This window comes from Dipodomys spectabilis, unplaced genomic scaffold (genome assembly GCF_019054845.1).
Source record: "Dipodomys spectabilis isolate Male_0828 unplaced genomic scaffold, ASM1905484v1 ptg000001l, whole genome shotgun sequence".
NCBI classification, from domain to species: Eukaryota; Metazoa; Chordata; class Mammalia; order Rodentia; family Heteromyidae; genus Dipodomys; species Dipodomys spectabilis.
The window spans coordinates 3017290-3040539 of NW_024870678.1; the positions used below are offsets into that span (position 1 = coordinate 3017290).

At 36.8% G+C, this 23250-nt stretch overlaps 1 protein-coding gene across 5 annotated transcripts in view; it reads right to left on the reverse strand.

Annotated features, from left to right (window-relative positions):
* Window positions 1–282: 282 nt before the first annotated feature.
* Sesn1 (sestrin 1) overlaps window positions 283–23250 on the reverse strand; it is an 89639-nt gene continuing 66671 nt past the window's right edge. For 3 of the 5 annotated variants that reach the window (XM_042675536.1, XM_042675581.1, XM_042675742.1), the window contains 9 exons: window positions 15775–15840; window positions 14809–15009; window positions 13581–13763; window positions 10505–10747; window positions 7255–7402; window positions 5097–5209; window positions 3622–3812; window positions 2234–2378; window positions 283–1458 (listed from right to left, as the gene is read on the reverse strand). In XM_042675536.1, coding sequence (XP_042531470.1) covers window positions 1372–1458; window positions 2234–2378; window positions 3622–3812; window positions 5097–5209; window positions 7255–7402; window positions 10505–10747; window positions 13581–13763; window positions 14809–15009; window positions 15775–15840 — 1377 coding nt within the window. In that variant the 3' untranslated portion in view covers window positions 283–1371. The remainder of the gene's footprint in view (window positions 1459–2233; window positions 2379–3621; window positions 3813–5096; window positions 5210–7254; window positions 7403–10504; window positions 10748–13580; window positions 13764–14808; window positions 15010–15774; window positions 15841–23250) is intronic. The other 2 variants (XR_006146980.1, XM_042675683.1) reach the window with 2 other exon arrangements.

The following is a 23250-nucleotide window of genomic DNA, read 5'->3' on the forward strand; positions in this document are numbered from 1 at the left end:
ACCCTAAAATGGAACTAAATATTCTGATTGAGTATGGTATGGATCAGACATGGGACTACAACAGTCACTTTCAAAATATAAATCGTCTTATAAGACCCTAAAAAGGGTCAACTCTTCTTTGTTTCTCCAAAATGGTCTCAGGACTTTTTGTCATTTAATAGCAGTCTCTTGTCTGATTACAGTGTTAATGTGAATCTACTTGGCTTTTCTGAAAGTAAATAGAATCCCAGAATTGTTACTAATTATGAAGCTAAGACTAAGAAATTGAGACAACAAAGAAAATTGGAGAAAATTATTCTTTATTGAAAAATACCAGTAATACTGACAGACTTCAAAAGCAAATTCACGCTTCCAGAATACAAAGTACTTAATACATTTTTTTCAAACCTGTTTGTATTTCAAAGTTAGCAGTTTTGTAAATCAAATGTGATAACCTGACTAGCAGTTTTGTAAATCAAATGTGATAACCTGACTAAAAATATTTTCCAGCTTTTATTATTTAAGGAGCTGCACATCCTTTAAAGTAGGGACCATTCGGTGGAGGAGCACAGGGATGCATGGCACCTGGGACTGCACGGCAGTCCACAGTGACATTTCCCACAGACAGCTGCTCCAATGTTGGAGAATCTTGTGAAACAGCTTAACAAAACACAGCCAGTTTTTCTACAATTCACACAATTTCATTTAAGATTGCTTTTTGAAGAAAAATTTAACAATGCCTCTGTAATTTAGTATCATCCAATAACTGAATTTAAAAACTACAATGAAAGAAATGATATGTTATCATCAAAACAGTCTTAGCTGTAATAATTCTATAGTTTTTTTAGATGCACCCCCACCCTCATGTACGCAAGTTTAATTGGAAACCACACAAATTCTGTACGTAGGCTCAGATAATAGCAGTATTCACTTGAGTCACTACTGGCTTAACTGTAACAGCCATCTAATTCATTCCACCAGCCAGGATAGCAGCACCAAGTTCTTCTAAAATTCTTTGTGTAAATCTTAGTCATTATCGAAGTCCCATTCTCTGCATGCTCCAATTCTTGTTATCTTATTTAACATAAAAGCAACAGGATTTGGAGAATTACTAGTTGCTGTATTATAACAATTATTCAGCATCTTGTACTGTCAAGAAGCAAAATACTGTGAACAGCAGCCCTTCTTCATGGCTCTAAACCTTAAGCTGCCAAGCACTCACTGCTTGTGCCAGCAGTGGCATTTCCACAGTAGAATAGCAGAAACTAAAGGAATCATGGCACAATGGATTCTGAATTCTTTTATCTACCATTGGTCCTGGGGCTTGGTACCTTCCCCTTGCAGACTATATTTGCTGAGCATTCCAGAATCATCTTTAATGGAGGAAAGGCATCAGGTCATATAGCGAGTAATGGCTCTCAGAGCGTAAAGGAGTTCTGCTTGCATCCTAGCTTCTATAAGAAGCAGATTAACATGAACCTGAATATAAAATACAACATCAGGTAAAGGAGAGTTACAAACACTCATGAGCACAGCTTTTCCAATCATTTAATAAACATCACAAACAGTTGGCTCTTAATATCCCATGGATGACTGGTTCTAGGATGTTCTTGGAGTTCCAAGACAGTATTTGTGGAATATCCTCATGCACATTGCAACCCATCTCTACATTATTTATAATGCTATGTAAATATAGTGAACAATGGCAAAAGTCTACATAGTCAATGCAAAGACAACTTTTTCTTAATATCTGATTCGTGGTTATATGAATCAAATATATAATAACTACATTTTGTATGGGGCACCAAATAGCTTAGAAGTCTGGGTTTGCTGAACAGGATATTAATTTCTCAAAAGAAAACTCCCTGATTTCTTTATGGATAGATGTTTTGTGTTATACTTCAAAAACAATCTAGATATTGATTTAGCAAAACACCAGTACCCCCTGCCAAATTTTCATTAATTTTTATAAGAATGCTTCAAGGAGAACAGACATTTCTACCTGTACACTATGACTGAAAGGAGCTCCTGCCAAATAGTCTTCTTTCTTCTATGTGGTGATAGCTATGCCAGAACTGCACTCACCTTCCTGCCTTTATTCTTTTACTCTGTCAAAATGAGGCTCCCTCCCCTGACTAAGGAGTACCTGAGACAACTGTCCTGGAATGCTCTTTGGTTTGAGAGCCACTAAATTAGGTAAAGGAAAGTAAGAATCAATGCTGAACTAGAGTAAACAACCCCAGTAGGTACATACCTTCTCAGAGTGCTTGAACTGCCTCCAGAAGCTATCATACATTCTTTTGGTAACCTTTTCAGGAGTGCAAACAACTGTTTTGATATAAACTTTAAAGCTACGATCCAATAACTGGTTAATTTCACCATAGTCATAGTCATCATATCTGTTAAAAGACATAGTTGAGAAGGATAATCTGTTTAATCTGCTGTATAATCTGCTCTCTTTTTACAATAGTATACAGTAGTAGTATATGCTGTATTCCCTCTGTGTGTGCAGCTGATCCCCCTAAATGACAACTTTATAACGTTCACCTGGGGGTGGTAGGTAAACATAAAGGTAAACTTTGGGAGAGGAAGAGAAAATGTTCTATTACTCAAGAAAACAATTCCTGAAAAATGACAATATTAACATAATAACACTGGGCATTTAGCAAGAGTATATATTTACAGTGAACAGGCAACCATACTGTGAGGAACTAAATCTGAAAAACCAGTGAGGAAGTTAAGAAATTCAGCAATTACATTTGTTATTGGTACTATTATGTTATAAAACTGTAAAAAGCAGTTTCTGAGGTCAGACAAGAAAAACAGCAGGAAGGTGGGTGGAGCAGAGGGCTGGCTTATACATGGTCTCACAAGTATCTCCAATAAATCAAAGGCAATACATTACAGATCACACAGGCACTGCCTATTGAGTTTTCAGAGGAAAAGAGTATTGGGCAAAGCCGGCACTACAACTATCTTAAGAAGCTCAAACCAACAGTCTGCCACACATTTGTAGAAATTAGTTTAAAACTGGTCAGATATGCCTTAAAGGCCTGAGCGGTTTAGATAAATTAAAGAGGACTAGTATATTTTGACCAGAGTCATAGATAAAACTGAGGGATAAGTGAAAGCTGGTTTTACAGCTAAAATAACCAGAAAGCAATAGAGCATGGGGTTTGTGTGCACTTGTGAGTGTATGCTGACTGCATTTTCTGTAAAACATCGTGTTACTGAAACCTAACAGTAAGAACATAAGCTTTCCATTAGATGAAGTATTAATGGGATTAGGACTCTTCAAAGGATCTTGAGAACAGCCATAGGGCCAAGAGGTAGAAGATCACAGAGATTAGACCCAGATGTTTGGTGACAAACTGCTTCTTCTCATCTATGTTCTGGGACCATCTTACTTGCCGCCCCCCCATTCCCTGGAGGTATCTGTCATTTCTTTTCCCTTCCAGTCACTCTTCCTTGCTAGAACAGAGGGAGAAAACTGAAGCTGCAATAAAGTTGTTCTGTGAAGCATAAGAAGCATAAAAATAAGTTCCTGGGAGAGAGGATGGTTATCTGTGTTTGGGTACATTCCAGACACCCAAGTAATTTAGGTGTAGAGGAAAGTATCTTTTTAAACATAAACAGACTAACCGTATTCCAAACATGCAGTGAATATAGTTCCAAATAGCCCGTCTAAGCATTGAGGTATCAACATCTTTGTGCATTGCCATTGTATTATAAGTAAGATTGTAAGCAATGTGAAACTTTTCATCAATCAACTGTCCCACATCTGGATAAAGTCGATTTACCAAAGAATAGCCGTGGTCTTCCCAGCAATAGTCCTAAATAATAGAAATAGAACACATACAAATAATTAAAATGTGGCCAAATAGTTATGTATCCCCAGCTCTGCAGTGTGGTGAGATTGCTGGGAGTTGCAACTCACTGTCTTTCACCTGGAGCGCCTAGCAATCTGTATTCCAATATGATGATCTCCATTTCCATACTGCAACATGTAAAAGGTTATATTTTGTAACAATGAGTTTAAGAACCAATAAAGGCAGTCTTTTCCTCTTACTTATAAGCTACTGAATTTTAGCTTCCCCAAGTCTTTCCACTCAGGCTATTGAGGTGACCTAGTTTGACAGTCCTCTCATTTTCCCCCACCGAAGCCAATCAAATAGTCCTTTTAAACTTAGTGAATTTCTAAGCCAGTCACAGCAGCTCATGCTTGTGATCTCAGCACTGGCGATGGTGGTGGGAAGGGGACAAGGCAGGAGGATCTAGAGTTTAAGGCCAGCCTGAGTGACATAGCAACATCTTCTCTCAATATATGTCAACAATAAAAAAGTGAATTTCTAATTCAATATACTCATCACTCATTCTCCTAGCCCTAACCACCCTTTCAGCCTTATTAATGAAGCTTCTAATTCATTTCCCTACAAAAAGTCTCTTTACCTCCCTTCTACTTCAAACAAAACCTAATAAGCTCCTAGTATTATGTTGTTCCCTGTTTATTTTTTCTAAAGCATCTCTCTGGTCAAAACTTCCAACCCTCGTTCAAACTGTTTTGATATTTCAGTCACATCTAATTTTAAATTAATTTCCCACTAACATAGAAGTAGGTACAACCCAGTCTCTGATTCCTAAACGGAAGCCAAATTACTTCTTACAATCCTTTGCTTATTCCCTCCTCTACCTTTTGGCAGTGCTGAGGACCAAACCCAGGGTCTTAAATATCAAGTTTAAGCAAGTCATCTACCGCTGAGCTATAATCTACCTACCCTTTGTTTTGACCATCCAAATCCTTTAAACTTTAACTCCCTTCATAAAAACTTCTTTGATTTCTAACCTATTATATTTCATGATTTCTAATCTATTGTTTCACAGCAAGTTTAATTCTTCCTAATGCCTAAAAAAATTCCTTTCAAACAGTAACTTAGCTTTTTAAGCAAAGAAACAAAAATCTTACAGTTCAACTGTTTCAAGTTTTCTTTTCAGGAACTAGAGGCCATAGCTGGTCCTGCTTCTTAGATAATGCTTATGAAGCAATTTTCAAATCTAGGTCACTTTTTCTCAAATCTGAGTTTTTCTAATCGTGCACATAAACAAGTTGCACTTTTTACCTGGACACGAAATGTTGGAACATGCATTCCATGTCTTGAGAAATCCTTATATCCATAACTAGTATCTTCAAAGTGACGAGACACATCTCTTGCTGGTGTAACTTCTTCATCATCTGAAATAATTTTTTAAAAAATGCCACTGAAAGGTTTTAAAAGTCAGGATACTGATTAAGATTCATTTTACTCCTAACATATAAAAATGGGATAACATGTTCTTGGAAAAAAAGTGCTATCAATCAAAATGAGAAAATGAGGGAGGCTTAAAACAATATCAAGTAGTAGCTTATCAGTAAATAGGAAGCGGTAAAATAAGATTATTTATTTATTTTTTTTGGGTCCAGTCATGGAGCCTGAACTCTGGGCCTGGGCGCTGTCCCTCAGCTCTTCAGCTCAAGGCTAGCACTCTACCACTTGAGCCACAGCGCCACTTCCAGCTTTTTTCTTTTTGCTTATGTGGTGCTGAGGAATCAAACCCAGGGCCTCATGCATGCAAGGCAAGCACTCTACCACTGAGCCACCTTCCCAGCCCCAGATTTTTTTTTTTGTTATAAACATTCATACTGGGTGTGCTAGCTCAAACTTGTAGTAATATTAGCTACTCAGAGAAAGAAACTGGGACTGTGGTAGTCTGAGGCCAGCCCAGGCAAAAGGTTAGCAAAATTCTACCTGAACCAAAAATCCAGGCATGGTAGTGCCCCAGCCATAAATAGGAGACTGGCTTTGGACAAAAAGCGAGACACTGAAAAATAATCTAAAGCAAATAGGGCTGGAGATATGGCGCAAGCTGAGGGAGGTATGCTTGCCAAGTAAGCATAACGCCCTGAGTTCAAATCCAAGTTCTGCCAGAATGAATAAAACATTCATAGTTGAATTTTTAATGTTTTCATTCCTCCTTCCATTCTGTGTCCCCACCCTAATATATTGGTTTTATTAAAGCTTAATAAGTAAGCTTAAAGTTCAATGTCTGAACAACCACTTGGCTAAATAAAGAAGCAAGTCAAGAAGACACGGCTTCACATTTTGAAATAGAATCTTTTCACCTCACATTTTTTATTGCATTAATTGGTTACACAAGACAACTGGTTGTCCAAATGGCTGTGCATACAATGCACCTCCATCAGATTCACCTGGCCTTGGCCAATCTTTAAAGTGATAATAACTATTAAAACCAGTTATCATCTAAAAGTTCCTGTGGTATCTGCAAGCCTTTTTCCTTTAATTATGTTGAAGAGTTTATGAGATTAGGTATTTTTTTTTTTTTTGCCATGGGACTTGAACTCAGGTGTCTGGGTGCTGTCCTTGAGCTTTTTTGTTCCAGGCTATGGCTCTACCACTTTGACCCCCTGCTCTACTTCCAGTTTCTTGGTGGTTGTTTGGAGGTTAAGTCTCATGGACTGGACTTTCTTGCCCAGGCTAGCTTTGGACCATGATCCTCAGTTCTCAACCTCCTGAGTAGCTAGGATTATAGGCGTGAGCTACCAGTGCCTGGTAAGATTACAGTTTTTAAGTAAATACAATATTTATGAAAATTCTACATCTTCAGGCATGAATAGAAATAAAAACTTTCCCTTAAGAACAATAGGTTAGCAATCAACTCTCTTTGTACATTTTTTCTTTTCTTTGCTATAAAACTTGATGTTTGTAACACATTCTCCTTCTCCGTGCTTGTCAAAATATATTTAGAGAACATTCATAAGCTTTTAAAATTACATGGTTTACATATTACATTCTAAGGCGTGCATATAAAGGTTAAGCACAAAGGACTAATGTTATTGATAATTTAATAAACAGCTCCTTTTCCAAATCATAGAAAAGCTCAAAACAATTTTGAGGCCTTATTAATTCAGTGTCTTCGTTTTAAAAGAATTAAAGGGGACATTCACATGTTAAGTGACTTACTTCACAAAGCTTATTAGCAGTGATTTTAATGCCAGAAACCAAACCTAATGTCTAGTGCTATTTTCCCATATAACCTTTCCTTAGTTGCCTGCTTTAAAAATTATCTCAAAGAAGGAATACCTAATGCAGTAGCCTCCCTAAAAGGAAAGAGATATTTAGATGGATGTTTTAAAACTTACTGAAATTAAGTAAATTAGTTACTTCAATTAAAAAGGGTTTGCAATATAAATTATATCCACTGTGTTCATGTTGCTTTTACCTGAAGAGAATACAAACATGCTCTCTCTCTTTTCTATTTCAAAACGTGAAGCCATCTCCTCTTGACTTGCCTCTTCTTCATCTCGACATTCCTGTAACTGCTTCATCTTCTCCATGAGGGCTTCGACCTCAAAGAAGGAATCACTTACCTGAAGACAGAACAAATACAATGTTACACAGGGCAGTTGTAGAATGGAATTTTATTAAGTCTGTCTCTTAAGAATTTGTATCTTGCCAGATGCTGGTGGCTCACACCTGCAATCCTAGCTATTCAGGATGCTGAAACTGGGAGGATCAAGTCAGGCAGAAAGGTCTACAAAACTCATCTCCAACAAAATTCTGGACTGGAGATGTGGATGAGCTTCAGTCTTGAGCTAGAAAGCTGAGCAAGAGCATGAGGCTGGGAGTTCAAACACTGGTACTGGTAAAAGGCTCTCCACCCCCCAAAAATTGTCCTACCAGAATATAGTAAAGATAGATTTCCTCATAATTTTATTGTACATGCATAAATAATTAGAATACTAATTAGCCTACTGGGCGCACACATATATATATATATATATATATATATATATATATACACACACACACACACAGACATATATATATATTCTGATTTTAAAATATAAGAGAAAATGATCTTTATCAATTGCTTTAAAAGTCAATAATAGCCATTACTATTCATGTTGTTTTAAATATTAAAATAGATCTGATGTACTGGGAATGTGGCTTAATGGTAGAGTGATTGCCTAGCATGCAGGAAGCCCTGGGTTTGATTCCTTAGTACTACATAAAGAGTAAAAGCTGGAAATGGTGCTGTGGCTCAAGTGAAAAAGTGCTATTTGAGCAAAAACAACAACAAAAAACTCAGGGACAGTGCCTAGGCCTTGAGTTCAAGTCCCAGGACTGGCAAAAAAAAAAAATTCTGAATGTTTAAAAAGTTAACTTCTAGTTGCTCAATTAGTTAAATAAGCTACACAAAGTTTAATAGTTTTGTATTATATAATAGTTTTTGTATCAACTGTATACTGCACATATTGTCAACATGTCTACCTCTAATGATCTTTAAAATAGTAACTGTCCATTTATACAATTTACCAGTTAAAAGTGAAACTTGTCCTCACATGGCTGGAGTTGGCCACCTGACCTCTGCAAATGGGGCTAGCAGCTGTTACTTGCTGTGATGACTAGCAGTATCACATCTACAATGAAGGGTCTTGGCACATAAAGAGTAGCCAAGTAGACAAATGATTTGTACTTCTATACTTTATTGCATCCTTACTCTAAACATTGGATCAAATCTATGGCATATATACTTTATAAAACAAGTAAGTCTCAAAGTATCAACTCTCAAAGTTCAGATATAATATTAGTAATTCCCCCTTTATAAATTTCCTTTCTTTTGCCAGGAAGGTTTTTAGTTCTATCTTCCAACTTTTCCTGGCTTCTACTGACTGATCCTTTATGTATCAGGTTACATGTTTCTTCTAATCAACTATTTCCTACTTCTTAACCTGTAATTAATCTTGCATAGAACCAGTCACAACTTATAATTGTTATTTGTATGAAGTTTGTCAGGAGCCAGCTTTCCCCCAGGATGGGGGACTTGTTCAATTTATTCGAATATATCCAGAATCTAGCACAGTAACTGTATACAACAGATATTTGAAAAATATTTGTTACAGAATGACTGTCAGGATAATGTTATATTAAAAGATAATCTACTTACTTGTACTGTGATTTTCATATGCTTTGTACAGGCCAAATACCCTATATTAAACTCTTTAGTAATTCCATGATGGAACATATATTTATGATGAAACTGAAAATTCTGGTAGATGCATTTCTATATTTGTTTTTGAGATGTCAGTAGCCACACAAAAATATGGTAAAAAAAATTAGGATGGTTCATAGAATGGAAGTTTTAAAAACATAATAAAACATGGGTGTGACTGGAGAGTAAGAGTACTTATTTGCCAATTCTAGGACCACCACCAATACCTATATTTAATACATTTATATATAATATATTATAAACATACAGATAGCTCAAGACTTTTCTTAACTCATTTTTTATTTTTTTTTTTGCCAGTCCTGGGGCTTCAAATCATGGCCTAGGCACTGTTCCTGAGCTTCTTTTGCTCAAGGCTAGCAATCTACCACTTGAGCCACAGTACCACTTCTGGCTTTTTCTGTTTATGTGGTACTGAAGAATCGAACCCAGAGATTCATGCATAGTAGGCAAGCACTCTACCACTAAGCCACATTCCCAGCCCCATTCTTATCTGTTTTAAAAAAAGAACAAAATACAAGATGGTAAGAACAAAGGTGGAAAGCATTAACAAAATTTACAATCCATATGCCTTTTGTATGTTTCTATAAAGTTAGTCATGAAAAAGAATTTTTTTTTTTTTGTCGATCTGGACCTGGGTGCTGTCCCTCAGCTCTTCAGCTCGAGGGTAGTGCTCTACCACTTGATCCACAGCACCGCTTTTTCTGCTTATATGGTATAAGGAATCAAACCCAGGGCCTTATTCATGCAAGACAAGCACTCTACTACTGAGCCACCTTCCCAGCCCTGGAAAAAAAAAAAATATATGTATATTTTTTGGTTGGTCGTGGGGCTTAAACTCTGGGCCTGGGCGCTGTCCCTGTGCTCTTCAGCTCAAGGCTAGCACTCTACCACTCGAGCCACAGTGCCACTTCTGGTTTTCTGAGTTGTTTATTGGAGATAAGAGTCTCATGGACCTTTCCTGCCCGGGCTGGCTTTGAACCGTGGTCCTCAGATCTCAGACTCCTGAGTAGCTAGGATTATAGGTGTGAGCCACCAGTGCCTGGCCAAATAATTTTTTAAGGGGAGAAATGTCCAGATCAGTACTGACTAAATCTTTAAAAGCTGAGCAAATAAGAAGCCAACTTGTTTGTTTTGCAGAAAAGGTTGTTTTGGCACCAGGAAGTGTGTACTAACAGACCACATTATTTTCAGCTTCTCCTTATCTCACTATTGTAGACATTCAGGTTAGCTGGCATTGATGAAGTACATGCTGATGGTTCCTGACCCTAAAATTACATTTGGGCAATCTCCTTGAGGGGCTTATATCTTTGTATATACCTTAACATGTAGACAGGTCCTTAATGAATGAATAGGTGTCTAGTTGACTTAACAAGGTGGATTTTCTAAGAGCCAAATGAAAATGTAACAATTATTGTGATTATAGTCTCATTACAGTCCCATAATAATAGACACCTACCGTAATATTTCCTGCTGAGTTGACTTGCATCTCATCCATGTTGTGATTGCCATTTGTAATGTCACAGATGCAGTAGTTACTAACAGAAGGAGGTCTGAACGTGTGGCCACCATCACAGTGAATTTCTGGACTGATTCCACAACCAAATGTGAATGAGGCCAGAGAATGATAGTGTGTGAGTAGAACTACGGCATGCACCAATTCTGCCAGAGACCAGCTGTGCTCCTCAGCTTTTAAAAGCTCCTTAGGAAAGGGAGGAGGGAAAAAGAAATTAAGGAACATCTTATACTTGGAGGTATCAGTAAAATTATATGGCTTAGCTTGAGTATCTTTGGCTCATGCCTATAATCCTAACTACTCAGGAAGCTGAGACCTGGAAGATTTGGGTTTGAAGACATCCCTGGCATTAAAATCTGAGATAAATATAGCTTCAGTGGTAGCACACCAGTCATGAACAAGAAAGCTCAGTGAGAGTGGGAGGCCCGGAGTTTAAGACCACACTAGTACAAAACAAACAATAATGAAGAGTTTATCATCCATTGAAAACAGGATTCCACATAAAACTTAAGGTAGAGTTTCAACATGAAATTTGTAGAACAATTTTGTATATGTAGAACCTACAATTTAAATGTTTATGAAAATATATTTGTAAATAGAACATCTGCTAATAACACATTAGTTGTTTGTGTATGTGTGTGTGTGCGCCAGTGCACCAGTCCTGGAGTTTAAACTCAGGACCTGGGCATTGAGCTTTGGTTCTCAAGGCTAGTTCTCTACACTTTGAACCACAGCTCTAGTTCCAACTTTTTGGCAGTAAATTGGAGGTAAAAGTGTTGGCTTTGAGTCATGAGCCTCAAACCTGAGACTCTTGAGTAGTTAGGATCACAGGTGTGAGCACCAGTGCCTGGCTGGGATTTTATTTTATTTTTTGAATATTGATTTAAAAACAGTACAATTTGTTTTTTGGTGCCAGGTGGTTTAAACTCAGGGCCTGGATGATGTCTCTAAGATTGTTTGCTTAATGCCAGCACTCTATCACTTAAGCCACAGCTCCACTTCTGTTTTTTTGGTGGTTATTTGAAGATAAGTGTTCCTGCCCTGGCTGGCTTTGAACAGTAATCCTCAGATCTCAGCTTCCTGAGTAACTAGGATAATAGGTCTGAACCACTAGCATCAGGTTACAAAATCCATTTTTAAAGAAATATGTTGTATTTCAGATGTTAGATAACAAATTATACTGTTATTAGTTCAAACAATATTTTTATTTATTTATTTATTTTTTGGGTCCGGTCGTGGGCCTGGGCCTGGGCACTGTCCCTCAGCTCTTCAGCTCAAGGCTAGCGCTCTACCACTTGAGCCACAGCACCACTTCCGGCTTGTTTCTTTTTGCTTATGTGGTGCTAAGGATTCGAACCCAGGGCCTCATGCATGCAAGGCAAGCGCTCTGCCACTGAGCCACCTTCCCAGCCCCTCAAACAATATTTATATGTTTCAAGTGGAAGCTACTGTGTAAAATGTTGTGTTTTGTTATCAAGTCTCCTCAAAAAAATGTAAGAGAGTAACTTCAATAATCTGAAGTGGCTTCAATACTATTTAATCATCAAATTATACTTATGTACAAGTTATAAATTAAGGTTGGGTGTTGACAGGTCAGACTGGGTTGTCCCAGCTACACAGGAAGACAATATCAGGAGAATCACAGTTCAAGGCCAGCCCAGTGCATGAGATTCATCTCTGTTTTTAATTTTTGGTAGTGGTATTGAGATTTGAGTTTAGGGCCTCAAATTTGTTAAGCAGGTACTCTACCACTTGAGCCATTCTGCCAATGCTCCTCAAGGCTCCATCTCAACAGTAAGTTGGGTGAGGTAGTATACATGTCAGCCCTACATGGGAAATGTAAATAAGGGGATCACAGTCCAGATTGGCCCAGGGGAAAAAACTGAGACCTTATCTCAAAAATAATCCAAGCAAAAATGGCAAGAGGTGTAGCTCAAGTAGTAGAGCACCTGCCTAAGCAAGCATAAATCCCTGAAGGGGGAAAAAAGTCAGGCATAAGTCCTATAAGTCTTTATCGTTACATTATAATCTTGTGCAATTTCTCCTTGACAATATAATACAATTTGAATATGATTAATAAAATACTTATATCCCTTTTGACATCATCTATTATTGTAGATGTTTAAAGAAAGAGTAAACCAAAAAATTAGTCATTTACTGTAGAACCAGAAGGAATTAGTTTAAGATGACATTGTTAGGCATCTTTATTTATTTATTTATTTTTTTACTAACAATGCAGTGTCAGTTAGAATGGCTAAAATTTAAAACACCAATACCAATGCTGGCAAAGGAATGCTTCTTCACCATTATTGGCATGCAGACTGGAATGGCATAGTTTAGGTATGGCACAGTTTTCTTACAAAGCTGAAAATTAGCTCATTGTAAGACCTAACAGTAATTTGCTCAAGTGAGCTAAAAACTTTTGTCTACTAAAATATTAACCCATGAATGTTGTAACAGTTTTATTTATAATTGGCCAAAACTGGCAGTAATCAAGATGTCCTTTTAATAGGTGAATGGATAAAATATGGTATATCCATACACTGGAGTAAAACAGAAATAAATGCTCTCTCAGGTTATCAAAAAATAAGGAAGAACATCAAATGCATTTTGATAAATAAAGGCCAATCTGAATATATGACATTCTAAAATGTAGCAAAACTTTTTCGAGAAAGGGAAAAAACCAGCAGTTGTATGCATTTAGGGGGAAGCACAGGGATATGACTATTTATTTGCTCCTTTATATTCTATAGCAATCATATTATGATGACATGCACTTGTAAAAACTCTGGAATTTTACAACACGAAGAGTGAACCCATTGTGAAGGATGCACCTAATAGCAACAAATCAACATTGATCAACAAATGTACCATAGAAAATCCCAGATGCTGATAATAGTAGGAAAATGTATCTCTGAGAGGGAGCTGAAAAATGGAAACTCTGTACTTTATGTGCACTTTGTCAGTAAGCCTATCTTTAAAAATTTTTAAATGATGCTCAAGATACATTACTACATACCTCAATGTGTTCTTTGGTAATAAGCCAAGGTCTATGGGCTAATACTTTGTTGAGTTCTCCCAAATTCTGTAGTTTTTGAGGAGCATTCTCTAGACCATTGAGCCATTTGGGGTCCCCACCAACATGAAGGAAATCATTTACGTGCAGGTTCACCAAGTAGGAGCACTGATGTCTTGCTGCAGCCTTAAGAGAAAGCAAAAAGATATTCTAACTATAGGTATGAAAATCTTGAAGTATTACCAATCTGTTTCAATATCAAAGTTGTTTTTAATTAGTATCTTTTAAACTTTTCTGTGTACTACAGAGATACAGTTTTCATGTAGAAACTAAAAGGTCCAACTACTTCATAGGAAATACTTCAGAATTATTCCAAGAACAAATATTTGTTAAAAAAATAAATCTGAACTATAGAAATTTTACCGACATACAAATTTTAGAAGTTCAAGCCGGGCGCTGGTGGCTCACGCCTGTAATCCTAGCTACTCAGGAGGCTGAGATCTGAGGATCGTGGTTCAAAGCCAGCCCGGGCAGGAGAGACCGTGAGACTCCTATCTCCAATAAACCACCAGAAAACCGGAAGTGGCGCTGTAGCTCAAGTGGTAGAGCGCTCGCCTTGAGCTGAAGAGCTGAGGGACAGCGCCCAGGCCCAGAGTTCAAGCCCCACGACAGACAAAAAAAAAAAAAAAAAAAAATTTTAGAAGTTCAGTTTAAGAAAATTCGATTAAGTTGCCGAGCATAAAAATGGAATATAACTTACAAACTGATCAGGTTTAACACTACTTGTGTCATGTTAAGTATTTAGAATAAGATAGGTCTTATGTTCAACTTTATTGAACATAAAAATGGCTCTCAGCATAGTATAAATATGTTAGAATTTTTTTTGGACTTGAGTTCAAAGTTATAAAAACAGGAAATAGCGATTTTTTTTTTTTCTAGTTCTGGGCACTGTCCCTGAGCTTCTTTAGCTCAAGGCTAGCACTTTACCATTTGAGCAATAGCACCACTTCTGGCTTTTTGTGTCTATGTGGTACTGAGGAATTGAAGCCAGGGCTTCATGCATGCTAGTCAAGCACTCTACCACTAAGCCACATTTCTAGCCCAAATAGATATTTCCTTATAGGAATCCAATTACAAGTCAGAATGTAAGTATTTATCCCTATGTTTAAAGCAATTAACTATCTCTTAGAGATTTCAGGCATGCAGGATTTTTCATCAAATGTTTACAAACCATTATTCCAATGTAGTGCCGATAATGTAGGGGTAATGGCCCATCCATTTGCAGTAGATAGTGTTGAGTTTTAAGGAAACTTTCTAAATATTGTGGGTGGAAAACCATCACTAATGTAATGTTATCCAAACGACCCAAAGCAGCAAAAGAATCTGCAAATAAAGCATGCATCTGTGCGTCTTCTCTCCCCACTTGGAGAATCTGTATAAATGAGAAGAAAGCCAGGGTTATGTAAATTATAAATTGGTGTTAAAGATAATGTGCATTAGCTGCATTGTGTCATTTAGAAGCAAATTAAATTTGGCTTAAGAGAGGGGTTATGAATTTAAACTTGTAGCAAAACAGAAGACACATTATACAGTAGGGAATAAACAACCAAGGCTGAATGTTAAAGGCCATCAAGATCGGCTGCTTGCAGAGTTGGCCAGAGTCCAGACAAAGAAGCAGATTTAGATTATCAAATTTGCAGAGCTTGCAAGCAGACATGAAAGCTTTTTCTTATAATAGTGCCCACTTTCATTACATTTAAAGAGAACCAAAATTAACTAATAGCAACAATCTGTATGAAAACAAAGCATAAACCCTTTTACATATGCAGAATTAAAGACCTGACTTAGAGTTCAAAATAGCCTGTGAAGATGGTCAAGAACAAGTAATTCAGTTTACAGGCACACCTAATTAAGCAAGATCTAAATATAAGCAGGTGGAATATTATCAGTCAAAAACAAGTCTCAGCTTTATTTGATTAAAAATATGGGTGTTTAAAAAACATTATGACATACTAGAAATCAACATGTCTACAACAGCTTTCTAATCCCATAAACTCACTGCCAAAGTATGATTAACTGTCATCAACTGCAAAAAAACACTTTGTTGACCAATAATCATTCAAATACCAAGATGTAGGTCATGAAAACATTTCCTTAAAAGCATGCAGTTCACTGTCTACTTTCACAAACAACATACCTCCTTTTCTGGGATGAATCTGCTTGGTCCGTGTCCTAGTGGTCGAGGAATTCTAATTCCAAGTTCCTAGAAAAGAAAATGACACCATCTCAGGCCTGTAGCAGTAAACAACATGAACTGAGATATAGGAATGGGAGGAAAAACAACCACTTGAACAAAGTCAGGACCGTTGTGGTAATTTGTTTTCATGGCTATATATACATACCAACTCTTCTGTTTGCACGACACAGCTAACATCTTATAATATGTCTCTGACTAAAAACAATAAAACCTGTTTCACTAAAACCAGAGTTTTGCATAAAGTACTTGGCAGAAAGTCTAGAACAGAAAGTTCAGTACATAGCAGCCAACCCTGTGGGCTGTTAGTGATACAAAATAAGACCGATGTGTTTGTACATCCAAAATTCAACCAAAATATCAATCCCCATGCATCTTGTCAGGAAATGAAAAGGCCATAGTTCCACACAGATGCCTTAAAAAGGAAGTATAATCATTATTGCATCTAGAATAACACCTCACAGTAAGCACAGAAATATGAGAAATAAAAATTAGCTAGTTCAGTGCAAAAGAGAAAGATTAAAATAACTTTTAGAGAAATTTGTGTCTAGGCTTGCTTTCAAACTTTTTATTTATGGGATGCTATGCATCTTGCCTATAATGTATGTAGAGAGCTCAAGTAAATCTGAAAGAAATGGTTTTCCCCCTTTTTGGCATAGTGAATCTAGAATTTTATATGTAGCATGATTAACATAGTAACTACCTAGGTTAGATCCTTTCCTTTCCAACACAGTGTACTTCAGAAATAAAGGCATAACAATATCTCATTCCCTTAGCAAAGTCATATCTTATTAATCTAGTCTCATTAAAAAAAAAAAAAAAAGGTTTTGGATGCCCAGGCACTAGTGGCTGATGCTTCTAATTCTAGCTACTATGAAGGCTGAGATCTGAGGACTGCAGTTCAAAGCCAGCCCAGGCAGGAAAGTCCATGAGACCCTTATCTTCAATTAACTACCAAAAAAATTGGAAGAAGAGCCACGACTCACTAGCTTTGAGCTAAAAAGCTCAAGGACAGTGCTTAGGTCCTTAGTTTAAGCCCCAAGATGGACAGATGGATGGACACACACACACACACACCACCACCACCACCAAAAACAAAACAACTTCTAGAGCTTATACAACTAAACATTAACCCCCTGCTTTTCACATTACATGCAAATATTATTTCTATTCTTTTCCTACTGTTTCAAGAAGATCTTCATGATATGAACCACATGTTTTCCATTTAAAGAAAAAAAAGAGGGAGCAGTGGGTCCAGAAATTTGTTCCAATTGAATGAAAATCTTTTGAGCAGAATAGATGAAAATAATTAAGTCTGCATGACAAAACTGATTTTTTTTAGCAGGAGAAATCAAGATTTAGATTCAAAGTAGGGTATATATTTGCCAACTGAACCTATAATATGTCTAATCTTATACTAGAGGTTAGTGATTTCTTAGTCTGGTTATTAGTATATGGTTATAGTATATGACAGCACTTCATTAAGAGACACTAAATTCACTAGTCATGTATGTGTATCAATAGCCTATAATAAATGGTGGAAGGAAACATGCTCCTGTTGTTCAATATATCAACTTAGCAACCTTTTATATGAAGGATGACTCCATTAGCCTTTCTAATTGCTGAATCTCTGATCTAGCACATATATATATTTTAAACAAATTTGGGTGGTATATATTTTTAAACAAATTTTAGTGGTTAAAAAGTATAAAAGTATATAAATCAACATTTATCCTTTCTCATTTCTTTAATCTCTGAAAATTATCTTAAAATGCATTTCAGTCTTAAGGTTTTATTACTCATTTCATAACTAAGATATACTTAGGACTTTAGTCTATGAAAGGGTATCACTTCAAATATGGGAAAAATGGATTTGACAAGAGATTTAGGGACAACTGAATAGCCACTCATTAAAAAAAATGAACCCTAAGCCATAGTTTATTCCACAACAAATCAGTGCTAAATGTAAAAAACAAAACAAAACAAAGAAATTATAATACTAGGAAAAAACAGTAGGTCTAAGAATCCTATTGATAAATCTGATGAAAAATACTTGCACATGTGAAAAAAAAATGAGTCAATATGAACAGAAAATTGGGAGATATTTACAATTCACAAAACAAATGTCTAAATATTAAAAAAAATACAAAATATAGGTCTGGGAATGTGGCTTAATAGTACAGTGCTTGCTTAGCATGCATGAAGCCCTGGGTTCAATTCCTAAGTACCACATAATCAGAAAAAGTCAGAAGCGGTGCCATGGCTCAAGTGGTAGTGTGCTAGCCTTGAGCAAAAGAAGCTCAAGGACAGAGTTCAAGCCGCAAGACTGGAGAAAAAAAAAACAAAAAAAAACAAAATACAAATCAATAAGAAAACACCAATGTTCTTACAGGAAATAACAAAGAAAATTCAAAGAAAAGTAAAAGTAAAGTAAAGACTGGCTTTAAAAATGCTCAACATAGCAGGGCGCCAGTAGCTCACACCTGTAATCCTAGCTACTCGGGAGGCTGAGATCTAAGGATCATCCTTCAAAGCCAGCCTGGACAGGAATGTCCATGAGACTCTTATCTCCCAATTAACCACCAGAAAACCAGAAGTGGTACTGTGGCTCAAGTGGTAGAGCGTTAGCCTTGAGCTGAAGAGCTGAGGGACAGTGCCCAGATCCAGAGTTCAAGCCCCACAACCAAAAAAAAAAAAAAAAAAAGCTCAACATTCACAATGAAATATCTAAGTTAATTATATAGATATACCTTTTAAAAAGAATACAAAAAGACTGCTTAAGATTAAAAAGAAGTCCTTACCGGCTCTGTTCAGGATGGGTAGAATGGAAAAATAATCATTTATTACTTATACATTGCTGATGGGAGTGCTTTTTCAGTGAGAGGGAAAATGCCAAATATTGTATGTTTTTGCTCTTATGTAGAAACTAGAACTAAACGACATACATACTCATGAACATGTATATACATACATATGCCCACATACATAAGAATACAAACACACACATGATTCTCAATATGGGATTATTTATTATAAGTGGAGAGGAAAAGGAAAGATGGAGGGTCATTGTGAAACAGAACTGTGTATGAAGGCAGCGTGAAAGTTGTTAATCAACAGAGGATTGATGGGGGTGGAGTTATTCTGAGCAATACATAATATATGCATATCTGAACTACCATAGTGAAATCCCTTTGTGCAACTAATGCACACTAAAAAAATGCATGACAGGAAAGTAACATGAGTTCCTATTGGGGTGGGGGCACCAGTGGGTGCTAAGAAAGAGGATGAATGATGAGGATGAATATGGTCTATGTAGTTTATTTGTATGTAGAAAATATAACAAAGAAACCTGATGAAATTGCCTTAAGAAGGGGGGTGGGAAAGGGAAAGTGATAGAGAGGATACATTGTATACACCTGTGTAACAATGGAACTCCCTGTACAACTAATATATGCTAATAAAGACACAAGCAATATAAACACTTCAATACCTCTACAGTTGCAATATTGATCAAAACTTGTCATATACTCCTTGAATCACAACTCTATTCAAAGTGTCAACACTGCAACATTGTTCCTAATAATATAAGACTTGAAAATAAGCTAAGTGATCATCAAGAGCACTGTTTCAATGAAGTAAAATAGCATGCTGTTCTTACAAAGAATAAAGCAATTCTATATATGGAATATACAAATATATATATACATATTTATATTTTCAAAGATCTTCACAGTATTTTCTTGGGGAAGGGATAGAAAAAAGGGCAGGATATGTATATGTTATTTGTAAAGAGAAAGAAAAGGTCTTAGAAATTTCATTTCTAGGACTTTATCCTATAAATATATTAGCAGCTTGTGGGTGGCATTTGTTTAAATGTGCCCAAATTAATACCACATGGGTATTAAACAATTAGGCCAAATTATAATATTCTGGAATTATTTCAATATCAAATACATACTTTATACTCCAATTATTACAAAATAATTTTACAATCTCAAGAAGGTAGATATGGTTGCTCCAGAAGTGGGGATTTTTCTTACAAGCATAACAAGTCTTTCCTAGTGGTCATAAGTAGTTCTCAAATACTTATAAACCCACCAACATTGCCAAACTCAGAGGCCCTTTTCCTCAAGCCTTCAATGATCAAAGAAGCATCTCCATTATCGTTAGAAATATATTCTTTTTGATATCACTATGTCTGTCAACACTATAACGTGAAGATAAAGATAGATAATCACAAAAGGCCAAAAAAGAAAGAAGCAAATGTTCTTTGGTATGGATTAGAGACACATTATTCAATCCTCTTAGCGTTGAGATTATATTTGTTTTTTGATGAGGTATCAATATAGCAAGAGAGCTGTGTCAGAAGAATGGCAAAACTGAAAGGAGTCCCTGGCATTCAAAAATCTCCTTTTACCATCTTAATTCTAATTTTAGGTGAAACACAATTTTGCTCAGCTCACACTTGTACACTTGTATTGCCAAAACCATATTCCAGATAAATTGAAGAGGTTGTGGAGTATGGGGGAGGGGAGAAAATTGGAGGAAAGCAGAAGGGAAGAGATTAGATGAGGAAGAAAGGGAGATGAATTCCTAAACAGAAAAGGTTAGCTAGGACTGACATAAGAAGAAACAATTATTCCAATTCGAATACCACAAAAATGTACTTATTTGGAGGCTAGTGGACTGTGTACATGACAGGGACATAAGAACATGACAAGATCTTTTCTGCTTAATCTCATGTCCAACACAAGACAAAAAGCTAATCTGAAATGTTATGTCTGAAATGTTATGGATGAGCTCTGGGATTGATACTGACAGGAAGTGGAGTCACTCCAACCAGCCTTCCATTGTACACAAACACACTTCTGGGAAAAGTAAACAGGTGACCCAATTGAACTAATTCTCACTGGAATTTTTATAAATGTTTTTTTTTTAATAGCACAAAATAAAATAAATACCACTATGTACCATCTCCCTAGGTAATAAGGGAAAAGTACAGAACAGTAAGGTATGGGCTAAAATCACATCTCTACTTTTTAGTAAATGCAACTGACTAAATTATAGGATCTAATTTGTGAAAGAGGGATGATGATTTTAATAATAAAGTAACAATAGTATCACTGCTCCCAATATCTCGTGTTATATAACTATAGTTTACAAATTATACACACCATAATATTATCAGTAAGAATCAATGTACTTTTTAGTTGTTTGTATGAGTGTGAGCAACACTTTACCACCTGAACTATAGTGCCTGCAGCCTTCAGTATTGTTCTGTTAGCTACACATGAAGTGAATACTTGGTGATCTTCCTGAAAAAAATAAAAATCAGTCTTAGAATGACCCTGTTATCAGCCTGTGAAGCAGATACTATGCTCATGGAGTGATCATAAGCCATACTATATGCATTTATTTCATAACTTCCAATTTAGGTTACTTCAATTATTTATCCACCTGTAGTGATGAGAAACTCAATTTAACTCAACAAATTTTGGTCAATCCCAGGAAGCAGAATTTCTAACAGCAAATGCCCTTTTTGAAAACAGATGTAATGTTAATCACAGTATAACCCTCACAGATTTTCTGTGAGGGTGTGGCTAGGCAAACTAAATATGAGAAGAAAAGTCCCCTCCCTTCAACAGTGCTAATTACTGTCTTTTGAAAGAGATGACCATAGCCGCCACCATTACAAGGTTGCTTCAAATGTTGATATGTTTTCTCATCAGTGTGTGTATAATAACAACCACCCATTTTCAGAATATGAAAATCTAGTGGCTGCTGATAGTGTCACTGAAAGACTATATATATATATGGTATCACTACATGAATCAATATGGGACCGGGCATGTAGTACAAGCTTGCAATCCCAGCTACTTGCAAGGCAGAAAAATGAGGATCAAGGTTGAGTCTGACTTGGGCAAAACATTCAAAGCCCTATTTGAAAGCTTTTAAAAAACTAAAACTATTTACAAATGAAAACTGAAACAAAAGGACTGGAGCATGGCTGCAAGTATGACGTCCTGGGTTCAAATATCAGTTCTGGGGGGAAAAAAATCAGTATTTGCAGACTGAAAGGACTATTCTAATCAGTTGTTTCAAAATGTTAAAGACATTTATGAATCTGTATCTCTAAGTGAAAGACTGATTTTTCTATACATACACAATGAAATAAAGCTCATAACTATTTGAAAATAAAGTAAATCATTTGAGTCATTGTATTTATCTGTACTTAATACCTGTATTTTTTTTTTACTCTTGCCTGGATGTTTTATGTATAGGACTGATAATCACAGCATTGGTATTAATCTTATTTTATTTATTTATTTATTTTTGGTCCAGTCGTGGGGCCTGAACTCTGGGCCTGAGTGCTGTCCCTCAGCTCTTCAGCTCAAGGCCAGTGCTCTACCACTTGAGCCACAGCGCCACTTCCGGCTTTTTTGTTTTTGCTTATATGGTACTGAGGAATCGAACCCAGGGCCTCATGCATGCAAGGCAAGCGCTCTACCACTGAGCCACCTTCCTAGCCCATTAATCTTATTTTTAAAAATTAAAAATTAATTTGGGCTGGTGGCACACACCACCTACCTACTAGTACTTGGGAGGCTAAGGGTCTATAGTTCAGGCCAGTCTGGGATACACAGTGAGGTCCAGGCAGGCCTAAGAATCAACCAACCACCTGGTGCTGGTGACTCATGCATGTAATCCTAGCTACCCAGGAGGCTGAGATCTGAGAATCACAGTTTAAAACCAGCCAAGACAGGAAAGTCCATGAGACTCTTATTTCCAATTAACTACCAAAAACAGGGAAGTAGAACTGTGGCTCAAGTGGTAGAGTGCTGTCCTTGAGCAAAAAAAGTCAGGTACAGTGGCCTAGGCCCTGAGTTCAAGCTCCAGGACCAGCACCAGAGAGGGGGAGAAAAAAAAGGAGAGGAGAGTAGAGAAAGTTGAGTTGGGGGGGTTGGGGGGGAGAGAGGGAGAGGAAAGAAAGACATCAGTCAGTCAACCAACCAACCAACCAACCAAAAAGCTTTTATAAAGCAATGTATACTTTTTGAAACTCATTTCAACAAAGTAAAAGATGTTACACAGAAAGTAAAAGATGTTACACAGTGCCTATAATTGGGCACTGGCCTTTTGATGTTCAAAAAACTTAATTAGAAATGAGATCTAGAAGCCTTAGAAAGAAACACCGTGATTACAGCAAAATGTACTAGTACTTCTAAAATCGTCAAGAACACTACCAGGGTATTTGGAGTTCAGGAAATTGTGACTTTTTTGGGGGGGAGAGGGGGTCAGTCGTGGGGCTTGAACTCTGGTCTGGGTGCTGTCCCTGAGCATTTCAGCTCAAGGCAAGCACTCTACCACTTGAGCCACAATGCCACTTCCGGTTTTCTGGTGGTTAACTGAAGAGTCTCA